Here is a 20,231-nt window from a genome sequence, read left to right on the forward strand (position 1 = left end):
CACACCACATGGCACCACGCTGTTGTTGTTGTCATTGCTGCTGCGAGCATGAAAACATTAGCGCCAATTTTTCAATCATCTCCCAAACATGCTGCCACTACTACTACAACTACTACCATTACTAGTTGTAGATAGCATTACTATTTCAGCGTTGATGTTGTTTTTTCTTCTCTTCACCGCACTCCGTTGTGAGCATAGATTATATCGCGCGCTCTCTCTCACTTCTTACTACACTCTCTCTCTCGCACTTTCACACTGTTTCGACTCGGGACTTCGATTTTTAATTACACCTTCCTTCTTTTTTTTTTTTTGCTTGCTCCAACCAGCCCCAGTCCAACGCAACTTGATAGGTCTCACCTTAACTTGCTTCTACTTAAATGATGGGATAAGGTGACGACGAGTAAAAGACGCCTTTTCCTTTAAGTAATTCGCAATCTGCGTGTGTGAGTGTGTGTTTGTGTACAGGTCGTCCCTCAGTTGGACGATGACGAACAAATCTGTGTCCAGCACTTCCGACCGGAAGTTGGACGGCAGAAAATAACTAGGAGCGACAGGCTCTACGAGATGGGGGTGTGCCAGTATTGCAAGTCGAACGGAAAGGTGCCAGCAGCAGCAGCAAAAAATAACAAAAATTTCTCTGCTTTTGGTCTTCTCGCTAGGCGCACTCCAACACGAAGTTACGCCAGCCGTAGAAAAGCAGGGTGGCAACCGGATAACGGTAGCATTTATGGAACCATCATTGAAGGAACGGCTATTATCCACTTTTGTCAAAATCGAGATTATTGCCCCCTTGATAGATGCTGTCCCAATGCATTTTCTGAAACTTGTTTTTCACTAAAATTGTTTTTAATTTTGGATGCCGTTGTCAAGCCAAGTCCAAACAACAATATGTAAATTTTTATGTACAACGGTAAAAACACGATTACAAACCATTTTTGATCACTTTTTTTTTAATTTTTATTGCAAAAAAAAAAAAAAAATTACAAGACAAAATTTTACGATGAATCAACTATGTATGGTCCCCTTGGAACGAGCTGTCAAGTAGGATCTTTTCTGTCAAGAAGGGCCGCGAGGTCAATTAAAAAAAAAAAAAATTGAAGACTATTTTAAATCCTTTGCGGTCGTTTAAAATGTCATTGTACTCACAAAAATAAGCTTTATCGTTGTGAATCGTAAATCTTTGTTATTAGAGCGTCCAATTTCCCGTCCCGGGAATTCCCGGGATTTCCCGAAAAAATATATTTGTAAATTTCCCTGGAATTCCCGAAATTCAAGCAGGAGCATACATTTTCTTGACTTTTTGGTATTGTTTTTTAATTTACAAAAAATAATAATAATGAAAGAAATCAATTTTCTTTTATTAAATTCAATTTGCTTTATTAGCAAAAAAAATTGCTGGAATAGATTATGATTATTTGCGGGGCAACACAAATTACGATTTTATGAAATAAAAATAAATCATAATAATTTTGGTAATCTTTTTGGACCAAAATTGATGTTATTTCATTTGAAAAAAGGTACCTCTTCCCACCAAGATCAAAATTAACTTTCAAAAAAAGTGTTTTGTTTTTCGTTTTTTTACCAAGACCAAATTGGATGAAAATTGAATTTGTATCATTAAATGTCTCAAAGAGGGTTGTGCAACCAGAATTACGTTAATTTGTTCAAATGTGTTCGAGAATTTACAGTTTAAAGTTGAAAATTTATAGAGCACAAGGGCTACCAAGGGCATAAGAGGTTTAAATATGGGTCATTCTCCGCCAACTCACACAGCAGTTGCCCCGACCTCTCCTCGATTTTCGTGGAACTTTGCTCTAAGGGGTAATTTTGGTCCCTGATCACGAATCAAAGGTCCATTTTTCGATATCTCGTGACGGTGAATATGAAACTACTAAACAACTTATTTAGCTTTGAATTTTTCAACCAAAGTCAGTTATTAGGCTGAATTATTAAAAAATCATTAAAACACTACTTCGTATTAATTATAGCTCGAACCAGTAAGATTTGTTCTTGAATAAATATTCGCTATGAAAAACATATTTACTGATTTTTTTTCTCATTTCAACTTAATTATTCTTTATCACATTCTCTCCAACTGACAAATTTAAAAACAATTTTTTGGTGTTAATACCAACTTCTTAACATTCCTCACACTTATTTTGAACAATTAAGTTGATATTCTATACAATTTTGTTGCAATATAGAAATCAGAACCAGGATCACAACAATTTTTGATAAATTTTAAATTTCCCGGGAATTCCCGGGAAATTTGTTGAAAATTTCACGTTTCCCGGGAAATTTGAAACCCCGGGAAATTGGACGCTCTATTTGTTATTCAAAAAATAATATTGAATGCTTTGCCCTTTTGAAGTGTTAGTGAATATATTTTGAAAAGCGTGCACTTATCAAAAGAATTGTAAAGTTCTTGTCGATTGCAAATTTTGATATTCCATAAAAGATAAGATCAAAAAATTTTAAGTACAAGATTTAAATTTTTGACGAAAATCACTATTTAAAAAAATCATAATTCGTCGGCAAAATGTTGGTCCATACTTCTGAATGGCTTAAAATATGCGGGATTTTTTTCCCTAAAACATATAAAAAATAAAAATAAAAAATACGGGCTTTGGGAAATTGTTTTTTTGTGAAAAAAAAAGTTAAATAAAAACTCACCCATTTTTTTCCGTGTACCTATAATTTTTAAATAATTTAAATCAATACCTACAATTTTGCCGAAGACACCAAATCGATAAAAAAAATCCTTCTGTTTCTTTTTATTTAAGCCACTAAATCTCAGCAACCAGGGGTCCAATCTTTAATGTCTTTTAGACAATTTCATAGCAAATTTTTTGAACTTTCGAAAACAATATTTTCAGAAATGGTCACTATTTAAAAAGATAGAAAAACTGCAAATATTCCGCTGTAATCAATTTTTTTGTAGCTATATCAATTTTACATTAAAAAAATTGGTAAAAAAATGTTATTTATGAAATTTCGATTTTTTCCAAAAAATCATAGCTCAGCGGCCGAAATTTTGACTATACCTCTCTATGGCTCAAAAGTTGCGGGTTTTGGTTCCCTAAAACATTAAAAAAAAGTTAATTGGGAAATTGAGTTTTTGTGAAAAAGTTAATAAACAAAATTATGTTTTTTCCGTGCGCCTATTTTTTCTGGATATTCTTCAACAATACCTACAACTTTGCCGATGACTTGTCAGGTGTCAGAAAATTCATTCAAAAGTTACAGATATTCAAATATTTACGTACCACTTTGTATTTACAGCTGCCAAAATTGTATGGAGACTTGTATGGGGGAACCAATGACACAAAATAGCTTCGTTGAACATAAGGAAGGCTCCCACAAAGTTTGAACCAAATAAAAAATTACAAAAAAATGGTCAAAATCGACTGATTTCGTAGAAAATTGCTCAGTAGGCTATTGCTTTGGGATGTTCCTTTTGATGTTGATGGTAGATAAAAAAAAACATAAAACCATTTTTGAAGCACTTTAAAAAAATGTGTTTTTTCGACTACTTTTCCAGAGGGCGGGACAAAATGGGCCTGAGAAAACAAGCCATTTCGTATACAACAACGTTAAGAGAGATGACTGAAGGGACCTTTCCAACATAGTTTCCATGAAGTTTGATCAAGGAGCTATTACCCTACTGCAAACAAACAAACTCGCACTTTTTGACAGTTTGTCTGCTTTGTTCGTTCGCCTGGATTTGTTTGTACAAACGTCGGCCTGCTTACATTTTGCCATGTTTGCGAGTTTGGTAAACTGTCAAACACGAAAAAGTGCGAGTTTGTGTGTTTGTTTGCAGTAGTGTAATGGGTCCTTCACTTTTATTTTAAAAAAATAATCACTTAACAAAACAAACATTTTTGAAAATAGTGCAAATATGTTAAAATAAAACCGTGAATAAAACACTCTTTTAAAAATAAGCATCAAAACAACTAAAAAATTAACTATTTTTGCATTAAGCGTGATTTGTGAATCTTCCATGAGTAAAAAATTCCATTTAAATCAAATTTAATAAATTTTGATTTTTTTTATAAGGCAGGATAAGAGTGGCCAATTCTGCTACCAAGTGGATTTTTATTCAACACTTCAACTACCAAGCCTTGTTAATAGCTCCCGATGACATTCTGAGCATTGAACTTTTTTTTTTCAAATTATCGAACTTTAAATAACTTAAAAATAAACATAATTTGTGTGAATATGCACAGACTTTTATATTTTTGCTGATTATTCGAAAGATACAACGAATTCAAACGTCGTTTTCGGTGTGGTGCTTTATTTGACGGCTTTTATAAGACCCTTGCCTTATCGAGAAATAAAAAGTGAGAGTGTGTGCGTGCAACATGGAGTTAAATTTTTCAAAGTGCCATTGTAACCTTCACAGCAACTTCATAGAAAGTTTAACTCCATGTTGCACACACTCTCACTTTTAATTTCTCGATAGTTGGTCTAAATCCATTCTAAAGACCAAAACCAAGGGTGGCCCATATTGCCCCCCCCCCTGCCCCTAGAGAAAAAAAAATAATTGTAGTGTTTCTTATGTTTGTTGAGTTATTTCCTTAAATTTAGGTTTGGAAAATTCCTTTAAGCACCCAAAAATAAACAAAATTCCCCCCTTCCCAGTCGCCACCCTGCGATCCATCCCTCGTGCACACACAAACAAACACACGCGCACTGTCCAACCCATACACTTGCGCTCGCCAGTTCGGGTGGATTTTGTTTCTCTTATTTCCTCCTCCTGATGGGCCTGCTGCTGGTTCGGCAGGCCTGATGGCAAGATTTCTCTTCGCAGGGCCCCGTTTCGATCCAGCAGGCAGCGGAAGCAACAATAAAACGTCACTAAACTGTGCCCCGTTTCGGAACGAAAAATTCCTTCACTTCCGGGGAAAGGGCGGACAGCCTGCGGGTAAATGCGACGCGTAATAGACCCCCGGAGCAACCCGCGCAGCAGTCCCCTTGGCCCGGTTCAAGCGGAGAATTTGTTTGTGTGTATTCACCTGCGTACCATGGGGGAACCGATCCTGCTCTGGAACGATAACGGGTTCGGATGTCTCCTGCTGGATCCAACGCTTAGAACATCCGGAACTCTTCTTTCCTCCGCAAAATCCGGAAGGTTTGCGCGACGTACTTTTTTTCTCTTTCTTCTTTTTTCAACACACTCACTCTTTGCGGAACGACCCGGAGAGATCTGGTCGGGAAGTTTCTGCTAAACAGGGAACCAGGGTACGGCCACTCGCGTCGGAACCGCCGGACCCACACCCGTGGAAAATCTCTGGAGGGCACGACGGCGCGCGAAATATTACGCGAAAAAACGACGAAACGCGCACGGCCACAACTTTCGACAGCTCGCGATTTTGCTTGGAGACTGCTTTGATCGACGGACGGAACGTCGTCGTCGTCGTCGTCGCGCGGAGAAAAATGGTTGCCACTTTTTTTCCAACTCCGTTTCTCTCGTCGTCCGTCACACTGACAGCTTCGCAGAGCAGCAGCAGTAAACTGTGCGTGTGTGCGCGAAGGCGCGTTCGAACTGGCACTAACTGTCAGATTGCCTTGCTTGTGAATGGTTTTGCTTTCGAGAGCCAGGCTTGTGTGCGAATGAATCGACAGAGAGGGACGGTTCATTAAAACCACTTTTGGTCGAATGAAGTAAATTTAAAAAATATTTTTTGCAGCTTTCGATAAATTTTACTTTACAGCTAGTTTTCAAAGATTCTTAAAAATAAAAATTTAATCAAAAAATCATAATAAAATTTGAACTGAAAATATGAATGCGCCCTCGGTGCTTCAAATCATTCAAATCGAGAAAAACAGAAACCTAGTTCGACGGTAGTGTGCGTGAGCGTATACGCGCGCGAGGGAGACGAAGTTTTCAGTGTATGCGAAGTGGGAGGAACGCGCGTAATGTCAAAAAGTCATGAATGACAGTCGTCGCGAATGAGAGAAGAAAGCAAACGTAAAAGAAAAGCGACGCGGTAAAAAGCGTCGCTGTCTCAGAAACGAGGGGTTTGTTTTGGTACGTTGATATTGTAGTTGCAGTTGCATGCAAGGGTGTTGTTTCGGAACGAAGGCGTTAAGATGGCGTTGTTTGTGAAAATTTCCAATGCTATTATGAAGCAAAACTAGAGACCCTATTTAGGATCTCTAAGCAAAACCACATGTTTCGCACTTGTATCTACATCATAAGACTTTACATTGGAATTTCGTGGGAAAATCACATAGAAATTTGTCATCGCGCGACGCGACAAATTCAAATTTGCAGTCGCCCGATTCAAATCAAAAAAAAAACCAAAGCAATCCACTTTAACGACCCCCGGGTCTTTTGTGGTCTCTGTTGCAAGTTTCTGCTCATTTCTAGGCGTCCGAACACTCAAAAAAATATTCACCTTGAAGTTACGTGAAAAGCTATGTGGTATTTTTCCACTAAACTTTTCACGTAACTTGTACTAGGTGGCTCTAGTAGAAACGGAATATGCTTGGCCAGATCATTTCACATTGTTTCTACGTGTTTCACACGTAGAAGTTATATGAATCGATTGATGAATTCTACGTGCTCTGTAGTAAACATTATTTGATTTTTATGGTTGTAGTATTTAGTTATTTTTTTTCGAATGGAAATAAGAAGAAATAAGGAGTAATTGTTAAAGCTCATTTCCTTTATTAACTATAAATTTCTTCGGGGTGATTTCACTTTTTGCCACTAATTCAAAAAGATCGCGGGTGACCTTCTGCCTAGCCTTCTGCCATGTCGACGCTCCTATCTTTGTGCACCAGCGATCATCGATCGATCGCAGCAGACTGATGTCCAGGGAACCACGTTTGAGTGCTGCTCCAGTTCGGCTGCGTTGCGTTTGGCCACATCGCTAATGTGGCCGAGCAGGAGGATGTTCAATCGACGCTAGCTGATTCCACCGGCCACCATGGTCGCACGGGAACCCGTTTCGAAATCGTTGTCGTTTGGGCTTACGTCGTCGAACTCGAGTTGATGCCCAGTTTGCGATACGCTACGAAAAGGTCCAATCCGAACACGACCGCGTACATGAACTGGCCATGTCCGTGATATTTTCGGTGGCGTCAAACACCACGGTAGCACCGGCCACTAATGTAAAAACGGGGCTAACATTTCACTGGCTACCGGAAAATGATGCTGCTCACAAGGATCGGATTCTGCAAGAAAAATATTATAAATTTTTAATAAAATAATTCTAGCTTGTTTCAACTTACCGTTCAATTGCAATCAAATTTTACGGACACAAATCCGACAGCACGTCTTAACTGGACGCACTCAATTTTCACACTAAAATAATCACGTAGATATTTGGCCGAATGGCGCACTCGAGTCACGTTGAAGTTACGTTTCAAAACACATAAAAGCTACATGAAAAAACCTAGTGGAAAAATACTATATGGTTTTTCACGTAACTTCAACGTGAAAACATTTTTTTTGCCAGTACACTTTCACATTATTTTTACGTGTGTCACGTAAAACAGGCCTAGCGAGGGGAAAATCGTGGTTACGTGATTTTTCAGGTAGCATCAACGTGTGGATTATTTTGAGTGAAGGTTATGTGTGGTGAGTCACCCAAAACCTCTTTTACGCAAATGGACCGACGTTTAACTTCCCCATCCGATAGAAGGCCAGGAGGATACGGCGGGAATCGAGCCCGCGCGCCTCACAGCAACTTAGGGATCGGCAGCCGAAGCCGCTAAACACCGCGCCACGAGGCCCTCAATTAAGTCCTCATATTAAGTTTAAATAGGGCCCTAAAGCCCTATAGGCGATTAAGCGTCAAAATTACCCCTCACTAGAGGGCGCTGAAACTTGGGGTGACGTTTACATTATATCCTAAAGAGAGCAAATCGGTTTGAAATTTTAAATTGATTGATTTTATAGTAAAATCGACATTTGTGAAACATTTTATCATTTTAGGGTAAGAAATAAAGAGCTTTATTGATATAAACAAAAATATTTCTGTGATAGCCGATTTAACCTGTTCATTATTTGATTCAAAATAAGCAAAATTTTCAATCAACGAACACCTAATTAATTAATTCAGAAAGTAAGTTATTCAAGTGTGTGGGGTCCTCGCCATTCCGGACGCAGCTCGCAGGCTGCCGATCATCCTCCCGACCGCCCTCTGACCACATGTCCGGAATGCCGCACACTCGATCACCATCGCCGCCAGCACCGTCCTCGTGCACAGCTACCACTCAACTAACTCTTTCTCTTCGGTTTTTCCCCACACGCAGTTCTCTCTCAGCTTATCTGTCAAGGGGCATGACACTCAGCGGATCAGACCCTACAATCCCCCCTTGGTTTTATTTGAATGATGTTGACCTAGTGCAAAACCTAACAATGTCAATGGAAATCTCTAACTTCTTTAAAATAAAATAGTATCTGTCATATGTGAAACTCTACTCTAACTTACTGCTTACTGTTATACATATTATCGTCTTGAGACCTGTTTTACCCATTCATGGTAATAATGTGATGCAGATCGTGAAGGTGACCTATCAATTATGCTACTCTAATGTATACATCTTACGCAACAAAAGTTGAATAAATTCTTTTTCTTCATCTGTTGATGCTTAATCAATTTCCATATACATAAACGCTTTTACTATGTTCAACCTTTTGTGAACTTAGCCATGTTACATTAAAAAAATTACTGTTAAATTTGTTTGTTTATCTAGGATACAGAATCTCTATTTGTTTTAATATTGATGATGTCGGTAATCACATCAAGATGTACTCGAGAACTATATTTGTTTGACTAAATATATCACTGGAATATATTCTCCAAGTAGAACGTCTACCTCAGCACAATATCCTGAATCAACAAATTTAAAAATATATCCGTTATGGCCCTTGCGCAATTCACTATATTCGTCTTACACAACGTCTGAAAATATATAACAAAACACACCAACACAACGTAACGGAAAAACATCCCATGATCTTAATCTCAGTTATATCCTGCTTTAAAGGTAAAATATTGTATCGATGGGCTTGGTTTCGATTTCTTCTTCAACACAAGACAATGATTCGTTTACAAATAAATTCTAATTCAGATCCTATCCAACCCTCGAACAAAATAAAGTTGAAACAATATTCCAATGAATCAGTATCAAATGCAAATGTCAAATGTCTTATGTTGAAATTTCATTGAGTTAATCAATATCACCTCATATTAACCACAATATATTTCCTCAGTTATAATTGCTCAATTCCTGTCACAGGCATGCATACTGTTAGACAAATGAGTGCCACTTCGTCTAAGTAAAGTGAAAGTTTCCTAAGATTTTATAATAAAACATACTTATTATTCACAATCATAGTTCACTACTTTAAACTATCAACAAATCTAGTTCAACAAAACATATAGTTTTGCAATTCATAAACATCGATATTGTTATACAGAATTAAATCAATTCTAAATTTCCTATGATTGTTATAATGCATAGAAACATCTAAAAATTTATTTATTTAATATTTAATCGGACAGAAAACTCACTATCAATCAATTTAATCTAAATCATGCATCTAAGCAAAATTATATGATATATGCCCGAATCAGAAACAGTTATTTAAAATGAGAACTACAGTTTCAGACTTTCTTGATGCCCTTTTATAAAGTAGTGATTGATAAACTTCAGTTATGTAACTAATCAGCACTTTTACCACCCAATGCTTAGTTAGCCTACTATATTATCCAGTAAATAGCATTTATTCTAGTGTCGTGCCATCGTCAATAATTTAGAAACCTCTCGATAAATCTTCAACCATTTACCAACATCTATCTATTCTTCTGAGCAGTGAAAACTTCAGAAAACTTTAGTAAGACATTTTTTAAACAAAGTCCTGTGCAACAGTGTTACAAGTAATGTTCAACCATGTCATCTAAAAATCTTTATATCTAGCAACTTCGAATAACATTCCATACAATAAACATGAACACTTCCGAATAACCTCCTTACTAGAAAATCCTCTTATAACTTAATTCTTACTCAAAACTTTAATGAATAAGTTATCTAAGTCCAGACATGTCTTCGAAACAACAACATAAACATAACGATAAAACTATCTGCCTTTCATTTCCATCGAACATCTGTTAATATCACAAAAGAAATGCAAATGAGCTCGTCACTAGCGCAGTTTCTGATTTGTCAATCTACTTGGCAGTTGATGCTCACTTACGCTACACCATATTGAAAACAACGAATTATTCCCCCGTTGCGTTTAATCTCTATCTTTAATATGTTAGCGTATAAAATGTAAACCATTATCTTCAGTTAGACTAAAACTGTTATCATTAGATATAACACAGCTGTACTTTGTTTCCAGTCAAAAATCCTAACCATTGATTCGATGATATACACAACCTTTACCGGATTACAATTTAACGCCGAATAATATCCACAAACTTCTTTTTACAAGACCTTCCAGAAATATCCACAATCCACCTCAACGCTTTACATCAGATTATACTGTGAATATTCACAAGCCTCTTCTCCTCCTGGTCTTACAGCGAAAATTCACAAATCATCTCTATGCCAGGCATGAGTTGACATCCACAAGCCTCCTCAGCGTCAGTTTTACAGTTAATACCCTTACCCTGGCTAGTGAACATCACTAGTCAAATTAACACCAGGCATTCAAGAAACATTAATTACATGACCTTCACTTTTCTCGAACCTCCGGAACATTGGCAGTGATCCTCTCTTGAATTAACATTTCATCTTAGAACAAAATATATATAACCAATTATTGAACGTAACAAATGTCATTCGTTGAAGCATTAGAAATTACAGATTAAACCAACTTTTAACCCAAGAACTACTCGTGAATAAACACTTCTGCTCATCTCTTGTGACAATTCACACCTTCTTTTAACTTACTACTTGGAGAGTAAACTGATTTACCACCTACAATAGCTGTTACGATTCCTCTAGAAACCCTCTGACACACCATTAAACTATTTAAAGAGTCATTACGCAATGCAATCAATTGCATACTCCACCCTTGAACATCCCATTTATTCATCACCTATAACGATGATTTCAGGAGCAATTCTAATTTAATTCTTGAACAGCATGACAACTGAACATCTTACCCGTGAACAATCCATTTGTTCACCACCCATAACAACAGTTACAGGGACAACTACATAACAATTTGTGAACAGCTAGACAACTGAACACTTTTCCCGTGCACAACCTTTTGTTCACCACCTGTTCAACTACAGGGACATTTACCCGTGAACAACTACATGTTCACCACCTGTTCAACTACAGGGACATTTACCCGTGAACAACTACATGTTCACCACCTGTTCAACTACAGGGACATTTACCCGTGAACAACTACATGTTCACCACCTGTTCAACCACAGGGAAATTTACCCGTGAACAACTACATGTTCACCACCTGTTCAACCACAGGGACATTTACCCGTGAACAACTACATGTTCACCACCTGTTCAACTACAGGGACATTTACCCGTGAACAACTACATGTTCACCACCTGTTCAACTACAGGGACATTTACCCGTGAACAACTACATGTTCACCACCTGTTCAACCACAGGGACATTTACCCGGAAACATTCCACCCGTGAACAGCTTTCTGTTCACCACCTGCAACCAATGTTACAGGGACATTATCTTGGTGCCTGACTTACCAACGACTGTCTAAACCCGGAATAAAGTAAACCATCCCTCCACGCTCCGCGTGTAAGCTCGTCTTTTTGTTGCTTTAACTAGTACCGCAACCCAAATTTCAGGATAACCTATTTTCGTCCAACGTCAAAATAAAACAAAGTTCTGCGTCAAAATGATTGTAGTCCTACGATAAAACAATTAAAACTCTATGTAAAAATCAAAGTAGTCTTCCGTAAAACAATTAAAAATCTAAGTCGAAATCATTGTCATCCTGCGTTAAACTACTCGCATATCTACGTCAACATAATAATCCTACAATGAAGCAAACAAAGTTCTACGTCAAAAAATATTTTCTCTGTTGATAAAACTTAAGTTCATTGTCAGAGTTGTATTAGTCCTACGTCAATGTAATTGTAGTTCTACGTCAAAATTATTGTAGGCCTACAAGATCATTCGAAGTATCAGTCATAATTATTTTGATCCTCTAAGTCAAAACTAACAAAGTTTTACGTCAAGCTTATTGTAGTCCTACGTTGAATCATCGAATCCTACGTCAAGCCAATCTGTCAACTATCCTTCTTGGTCGTGGAACACTAAACGCACCCGAGCATTTGACTTTCCCATGTGTGTGTCAGAAAAATGTAAACAATTCGTTGTGAATCCATAAACACAACCAACCAAGGCACCACTACCATCATCAAGTTCAACACCTTCTTTCAACTTTACAAAAACAAACAGCTTTATGACGTTTCGCATACGCACACCAGCGCACGATTTGCCTTTACTGCTTGCCGACAAAATCCAAGCTCACTTCCCCTAATGCACGCACACGCAATACGTGCGAACGAAAATAACTCGATAAAGGAGAGAGAGAGAGAGACCGTTACTCCTCCTCCTCCCTTCCTATTTTTTTTTGTAGGTCACTTGAAAATAACGCCACGCTTCAAAACCATGGCCCGACTTAGCACTTGTTCCTTAAATACCTGTAGTTAATCCTCGTCGCCAACTTTGTGGGGTCCTCGCCATTCCGGACGCAGCTCGCAGGCTGCCGATCATCCTCCCGACCGCCCTCTGACCACATGTCCGGAATGCCGCACACTCGATCACCATCGCCGCCAGCACCGTCCTCGTGCACAGCTACCACTCAACTAACTCTTTCTCTTCGGTTTTTCCCCACACGCTGTTCTCTCTCAGCTTATCTGTCAAGGGGCATGACACTCAGCGGATCAGACCCTACAAAGTGGATTAATGTTTTTAAAATGGCATTTTTACCATAAAAGCAAAACTCTCTCTCGCGTTTTTAATCCGGATCTCAGAATTTTCAATGCAAATGGCAACATAGCAAAAATTCAAAAAGTCAATCGATAATACTTTTTATGTCTTACTTCCTTTTGGCTTTATTATATTCCAAAAGACCAGTTTTCATAAAAAAAATCTTAAAATATAATCGAAGACTCTGTTACACTTTAGAAACCGGATGTAGCTTACGGGAAACATGGGAACCTGTCCAGGAGACGAAATTGCACTAGAGACACTCTCTATTCAAATTCCAGAAGTTCTATATGTTGCATGACCAGTTTATACTGATTTCTCAATACGGTTCAGGGTGTGGCCACCGGAGATCTTGAAATCGTTTTTTTTATTCCTGGATTTTTCTAAATAAAAATTCTCGGTAAAAGAAATCAGTTTTCAGGAACCAGTTTTCCTATGAATAAATTTAATGAAAATTCGACAAATCTGGATCTTTCGGTGGCCGGTACTCTGGTTCGTGTGGGGTGATTTCTCATATTACATTTTGTTTATTGGTGAAAAAACAAGTATTTGTAGTTTGCATGGAACCATGTTTCCAAAGACGACATGCCCGAAGGCAGCTTAACCTTCAAGGAGGCTCCCCTCAGGGCATGCCCCGATAAGCGTAATAATAACTGGGGGGAAGCCTGCCCGACGAAGCCTACAACACCTGCAGTGCCTCGATTCGACGGTACGGTACAGCTTATTGGGAAGGTCGCAGATTATAGCACAGGTACTGATACCACCGAGCCGGCCGCGAAGGTTGCAGAACCGCAGATTCCGTCACCGAACATCAGTCAGCTTAAATCTGTAGTGTCCAGATAAAATTATCAATAATTATTAACCGTGTTCGGTAAAACCGATTGAATATGATCGGGATGAACTCGCAACGATCGAGTGAGATCGGGAACGATCGTGCGAGATCGTGCATGTATAAAAAGGCATTTTTATTTAATAAAAGATTCATTCGAATCTAGCCGTCAGCGAGTACGGAGACATTATAATTTGATATTTAACTTAATCCTAAATCCGAGTCTTAAAACTATTCCCTAATTCCTATTTAAACTTATAAGAAGTTTACGCGAGTGAGTAAGTATATTAAAAGTGGCGACGAGAGAAAACGTTGAAAACGCGAAACGCGTCGTGCAGTGATTTTTGGTTTAACGCAATTTGTGGTTGCAGATTTTAGGCGGAGAGGTTCAAACGGATCTAATTAGTCCAGAGTGAACAGACGTGAGTATTAAGTGACCTGCGAGAACCGTAGATAGTCTGTAGTTAGTGATCTTAAACAGCTATTGCACGGAGATTCCTCGATTAAGCGCATATTGAAATTTTTGTGAAAACCCATCTCTTCATACCGATCACGTGATTAGCAGACTCCATTTTATAACAAATCTTTTGTTCTATTCACAGCCGCACACACGCACCAGCCGTCCCAAGCCGATCATCCTCGGGATCATCCTTTTGTTCGCGGCGTGAGATCGCGGTAATCCGGCGGTGAGCAGGCTTGACGCGGTGAGAATCGCTAATCCAGATCGTTAGATTTGACAAGTGAGGCGTGAGTGAGGAATCAGGGCGGCGAGGCCAGACGATTTGCTCACGGTCGGCGAGAAGCACCAAACGACCCCGCGGACACGTGTCATCAGCAGCATTAACCCAAGAGTTCAGCCAAAGCTACGGTCACACTCCTGCGGTTACTGTAAGTAGAAAACTTGATTTTTTTTTTCGCCCCAAGATGTCGTCTGTTCCCGGCATGATCGGTTCTATCGATCATTACCATCGAAGCAAGTCTTTTGCCAATTATGTTGAGCGATTTGAAGTAATGTGCAAACTCAACAAGGTGGCTTGCGATGCAGATAAGTTGTCGTGGTTTATCTCTGTGAGTGGCGAGGACGTTTTTGATGAAATTAAATTGATTTTTCCTAAGCAAGAAGTTGAAAAACTTGAATTTAAGGAAGTTGTTAAGCAGCTGAAAGGCAGGTTTGATAAAGCTGTGCCAGCCATGATGTATCGATTTGATTTTTACAACCGTTTTCAACTTCTTAATGAAAGTTCTGAGAATTTTGTACTCTCAGTAAAACTTCTCGCTGAAGATTGCAACTTCAATGCATTTAAAGATGAGGCTCTTCGCGACAAACTTGTTATGGGCAACCTTCCAAACAAACGTTTGCAACATAAACTGCTAGAAGAAGAAGATTTAAGTTTGGCGCAGGTTGAGAAGATGGTAATCAACACGGAGAGGGCTGAAAAACGGGCTCAACAAATGGGTGAAAATCGTGTGGAAAATGTTGGTGCTACTGCTAGCGTTCTGGCTGTTCATCAGCGATTGGGACCAAAAGTTAATTCTTGTTCGGAGAGATATCGTTCACGCAGCAGGAGTCGTGATCGTGGTCATGAGCGCAGAGGACGTGACATGGATCGCAGAGGCCGAGAAGTGAGTCGTGAGAGGCGAGATTACGATCGCAGATCTCACAATCGTAATCACAGCTACGATCGCAGCCACAGCCGTGAACAAAATTACTACAACAATGCAATTTGTAATTATTGCAAAAGAAATTAAGCGTTTTTGTGATTTGCTTGCGGGTAAACAAGTTAAAAGGGTGAATTTTGTTGAAGAGGATACTCCTGAAACTAAACCGGTTTTTGACAAATTCAACAGAATCAGAATCAACAACTCTGAGGATGATGAAAGTGAGATGCAGTGCATGAAAATTGGGGATGAGAAGACCTTAAGTGAGCCGTGTTTAGTGGATGTTCGAGTTCATGACAAATTTTTGGAAATGGAAGTTGACACAGGGTCAGCAGTTGCTGTTATTAGTCAACATTTGTACGAGCAATATTTCAATGAAATTCCTCTTAAATCTTGCAATAAACGCTTGGTTGTGGTTAATGGTTTGGGTTTGGAGGTGCTTGGACAGATTTCTGTTGAAATTGGGTTGAATAAGCGAACCGAGACCGGAAATTTGGTTGTTTTGAGGTGTTTGAAGAACTTTACACCACTTTTAGGCAGAGATTGGCTTGACATGTTCTATCCTGGCTGGAAAACTCAGTTTTTACCGGCAAATATCATTGGAAATTTGGATTACAAATCAACTGACACAGTTTTAGGTAATCTTAAACTGAAATACAACAAAGTGTTCTCTAAAGACTTTACTGAACCAATTACAGGGTACCAAGCTGATCTGACCTTTAAATCAGAACAACCAATTTTCAAGAAGGCGTATCAAGTTCCGTACAAGATCAAAGACAAATTCAATGAGCATTTAGACATGTTGGAGCGACAGGGAGTGATCACACCAATCAAGGCGAGCGAGTGGGCTTCGCCAGTTATTGCGATTGTGAAAAAGGATGGGGATTTACGCATGGTAATAGATTGCAAAGTTTCTTTAAATAAAATACTGATTCCCAACACTTATCCTCTACCCCTTGCTCAAGATGTGTTTGCTTCATTGGCTGATTCACAAATATTTTGTTCTTTGGACTTGACGGGCCCTTACACTCAGTTAGAGTTGTCGCAACGTTCAAGGAAATTTGTTGTAATTAACACACCTAAAGGTTTATACACCTACAATCGCCTTCCCCAGGGTGCAAGTCCAAGTGCATCAGAATTTCAACAAATTATGGACCAGATCCTGAGAGGATTAGAAAGAGTGTGTTGTTATCTTGACGATGTTCTTATTGCTGGAAGAACTTATGAAGAATGCTTGGACAAGTTGGAGCAAGTCTTGCAAAGGCTCTCCGATGCTAATATTTCTGTAAATTTTAAAAAGTGTAAGTTCTTTGTGACATCTTTGCCATATCTTGGTCATATTATTTCTGACAAAGGTATTTTACCCTCACCTGAGAAAATTTCTACAATTGCCAAAGCAAAAGTTCCACAGAACGTGACTGAACTCAAAGCGTATTTGGGACTAATAAACTACTATAACAAATTTGTGCCAAATTTATCAGAAAAATTGCGACATCTGTACAATCTTTTACAGAAAAATGTCAAGTTTGAGTGGTCAAAAAACTGTGACGAAGCTTTCAATGAAAGTAAAAATTGCCTACTAAACGCTAAACTTCTAACTTATTATGATCCTAGAAAACCATTAGTAGTTGTGACTGACGCTTCTTCTTATGGTTTAGGAGGAGTTTTGGCACAAATGATGAATGGAGCAGAGAAACCCGTTTGCTTCACATCTTTTTCATTGAACTCTGCGCAGAAACGTTATCCAATTTTGCATTTAGAAGCTTTGGCTTTGGTATGTGTTATCAAAAAGTTCCATAAGTTCTTATTTGGTCAAAATTTTAAAGTATTCACTGATCACAAGCCCCTCATTGGCATATTTGGGAAAGAAGGCAAAAATTCTCTTTTTGTAACCAGAATCCAACGTTATATTTTGGAGTTGTCCATATATGACTTTGAGATTGAGTATCGACCTGGTTCAAAAATGGCGAACGCAGATTTTTGCAGCCGTTTTCCCCTGGACCAAAAAGTGCCTACTAGTTTGGATCAGGAGTACATCAACAGCCTGAACTACACAAATGAATTTCCAATTGATTTTACGCTTGTTTCTAAAGAAACAGAGAACGATAAGTTCTTGAAAGAAATTTTGAATTTTGTCACAATCGGTTGGCCAAAAACTATACCAAATCAGTTCAGAGATTTTTCTTCGCAGAGGGAAAAGTTGGAAGTCATTGATGGTGTTTTGCTGTTAGAAGATCGAGCGGTAATTCCAAGCAGTTTGAGAGAAAAGATTTTACAATTATTACACCTGAATCATGGAGGAATGGTGAAAATGAAGAAGTTAGCCAGAAGGACAGTTTACTGGCCAGGCTTAAATTCAGACATTGAAGACTTTGTTAAAAGTTGTGAATCTTGCTCTCAGATGGAAGTTGTGAGGAAACCGGAAGCTTCGGGGTCCTGGATTCCTACCACAAGACCGTTCAGTCGTTTGCATGCAGATTTCTTCTTCTTCCAAGGAAATACTTTCTTATTGATTGTTGACAGCAATACTAAATGGTTGGAAGTTGAATGGATGCGTTTTGGCACTAATGCAAGACTTGTTAACAAGAAATTTGCGGCAATGTTTACACGCTTTGGTTTACCGGATGTAATTGTTACAGACGGTGGCCCACCTTTAATTCCACGGAATTTATTGGTTTTTGGAACAACAAGGCATAAAAGTTCTTAAAAGCCCGCCGTACAATCCTGCCAGCAACGGCCAGGCTGAAAGAATGGTGAGAGTTGTCAAAGATGTGCTAAAGAAATTTTTAATTGATAACAAAACGAAATCTCTTGAGATGGATGAAAAGCTTAATCTGTTTCTAATTAACTATAGAAATGGTTCCTTAAACTCTGAAGGTTTGTTTCCTTCTGAAAGAGTTTTCAAATATACACCAAAGACCTTGTTAGATTTGATTAATCCAACTAAAACTTACAAACACAATCTGGCTGAACCTCCAGCACAACGATGTGTCGTTGACACTGAAAAACTTGATCCTCTAAATGAATTGGATAAAATTGAGGCAGGGGATAAGCTGTTGTATAAAAATAGTCACGATACCTTCCCAAAGTGGGTTGAAGCACAGTTTATTAAAAAAGTGTCTAAAAATGTCTTCCAGATTCAAATTGGCCGACACGTGGCTACGGCGCACAGACATCAGCTGAAGGCGTTGCACGTTCCCAAACGTGGGTCCGTGAAGATGTGTTTTGCGGCCAACAGTTACAAACGCAACTTCTCCTCAATCGATGACGATGGAGGATTACTCGGGCATTCGAGGGATTACGCGGTGTATCGTAAGCAGAGAAAGGTTGACAACGAATCCCGCAGTCCTGTTAGAACGAGGTCTAGGGCCAGATTGGAGAATCAGCAGGGACACAATTAACAGATCTACCTTTGCGTTCAGGTGCAAGTTCTAAGAAATGCACAGTCGAACCAATCATCATGAAAAATACATTTTTGCGCTGAATTAAAGTGAATTTGAAATTATATTTCTTTCTGATATTGTAGTATATAAGCAGTGAAATGAAATTAAGTTTATATTCTCGATAAATATGAAATCAAATACAAATTAGAATGAATTTGCTTAAGAGGGAAGATCTTGTAGTGTCCAGATAAAATTATCAATAATTATTAACCGTGTTCGGTAAAACCGATTGAATATGATCGGGATGAACTCGCAACGATCGAGTGAGATCGGGAACGATCGTGCGAGATCGTGCATGTATAAAAAGGCATTTTTATTTAATAAAAGATTCATTCGAATCTAGCCGTCAGCGAGTACGGAGACATTATAATTTGATATTTAACTTAATCCTAAATCCGAGTCTTAAAACTATTCCCTAATTCCTATTTAAACTTATAAGAAGTTTACGCGAGTGAGTAAGTATATTAAAAAATCTACAAGCAATCGAAAGCCAGCAACAAACATTCCTACGATTTTTTCAGATTGACAATCAACATGTTTTATTTTTTTTTGCCTAAGCCTACTCTCTTGCCTTCTCTATAGGTTTTTACATTGCGACGGTATCTTTCTGCGGCGATTAATTGAAGCGCAGGATTCTATTTTTTCTCGAAATTATTAATATCTACGTGCGCATGTATTGCGTGTACGTACACGAAAAATATTGAGGTTAAATTTTGTACCCTCCAACAAAACAAATGGCGTTTCAGTGTGCGTGAGATCGGGCTTAGACAACTCATGTCAATTTTTTTATTCACTTTTTCGTTTGACACTTTTTTAGTTTGTACCCCGTTGGTTAGTCATGGTCAAACTAAAAAGTGACGGACTGTCACTTTTTACACGGCGCTCACGCACACCATCAAAACAAACGTTTGGTAATGTGTGTCAATTTCGTGTAAAAGAGGTGCCAAACTTAAAAGTGACCCCGCTCGTTTGACAACCATCAAACCATCGGGGTTTGAGTGTACTAACCTAGTAAGGAACTGATCATGAAGAAATGTAATGGGTCTGCAGAGAAAACAAGCCAGATGTGAGGAAAAGCCCCAAGAAATTTCTCCCTCTCTTTTATTTGCTGTTCGTAAAACTGTTTTTTGACTCCTTTTCTTTGGAGCGGCGAACTAGCCATGAAATGGTTATGATTTGGGAATTGGGTGCCAAAGGGACTTTTTATAATATTTCAAAACCTCTGTCATTTTTCGATATTTAATTGTAAAATAAATGTTGGAACAACATGTCATACAAAGGGAAATTTAATGCACTTTTAGGATTATTAGTTATTAGGAATAATAATTTTTTTTTATTAGGAACAAA

The 20,231-nt window shown here is 38.5% G+C and overlaps 2 protein-coding genes and 1 long non-coding RNA gene across 3 annotated transcripts in view; 2 read left to right on the forward strand and 1 right to left on the reverse strand.

Moving 5' to 3' along the window:
• LOC6050637 (protein split ends) overlaps positions 1-5,554 on the reverse strand; it is a 39,133-nt gene extending 33,579 nt beyond the window's left edge. The window contains 1 exon segment of the mRNA XM_038264822.1: positions 5,019-5,554. The gene's annotated coding sequence lies outside the window, so the exon portion shown is untranslated.
• An 8,416-nt stretch (positions 5,555-13,970) lies between these two features.
• LOC119770488 lies at positions 13,971-14,504 on the forward strand. Its single transcript, XR_005278852.1, has 3 exons — positions 13,971-14,060; positions 14,154-14,204; positions 14,385-14,504. It is a non-coding gene; the product is annotated as an uncharacterized LOC119770488 (long non-coding RNA).
• Positions 14,505-15,874: 1,370 nt separating this feature from the next.
• On the forward strand, positions 15,875-18,842 carry LOC119769292. Its single transcript, XM_038261269.1, has 3 exons — positions 15,875-16,079; positions 16,140-16,336; positions 18,579-18,842. Exons 1-3 carry the CDS (start codon positions 15,995-15,997, stop codon positions 18,840-18,842), a joined length of 546 nt encoding a protein of 181 aa, XP_038117197.1. The 5' UTR covers positions 15,875-15,994.
• The last annotated feature ends 1,389 nt before the right edge of the window (positions 18,843-20,231 follow it).

The sequence above is a fragment of the Culex quinquefasciatus genome, chromosome 3, assembly GCF_015732765.1.
Source record: "Culex quinquefasciatus strain JHB chromosome 3, VPISU_Cqui_1.0_pri_paternal, whole genome shotgun sequence".
Lineage (NCBI taxonomy): Eukaryota > Metazoa > Arthropoda > Insecta > Diptera > Culicidae > Culex > Culex quinquefasciatus.

What these genes read in the sequence shown, in the direction of transcription:
- LOC119769292 (XM_038261269.1), top strand. Translation starts at nt 15,995, where the DNA reads ATGTTCTATCCTGGCTGGAAAACTCAGTTTTTACCGGCAAATATCATT. An exon ending in ATCAACTGACACAGTTTTAG is followed by an intron (nt 16,080 to 16,139) that starts GTAATCTTAAAC and finishes AACCAATTACAG; the next exon opens with GGTACCAAGCTGATCTGACC. An exon ending in AGGATGGGGATTTACGCATG is followed by an intron (nt 16,337 to 18,578) that starts GTAATAGATTGC and finishes AATGTCTTCCAG; the next exon opens with ATTCAAATTGGCCGACACGT.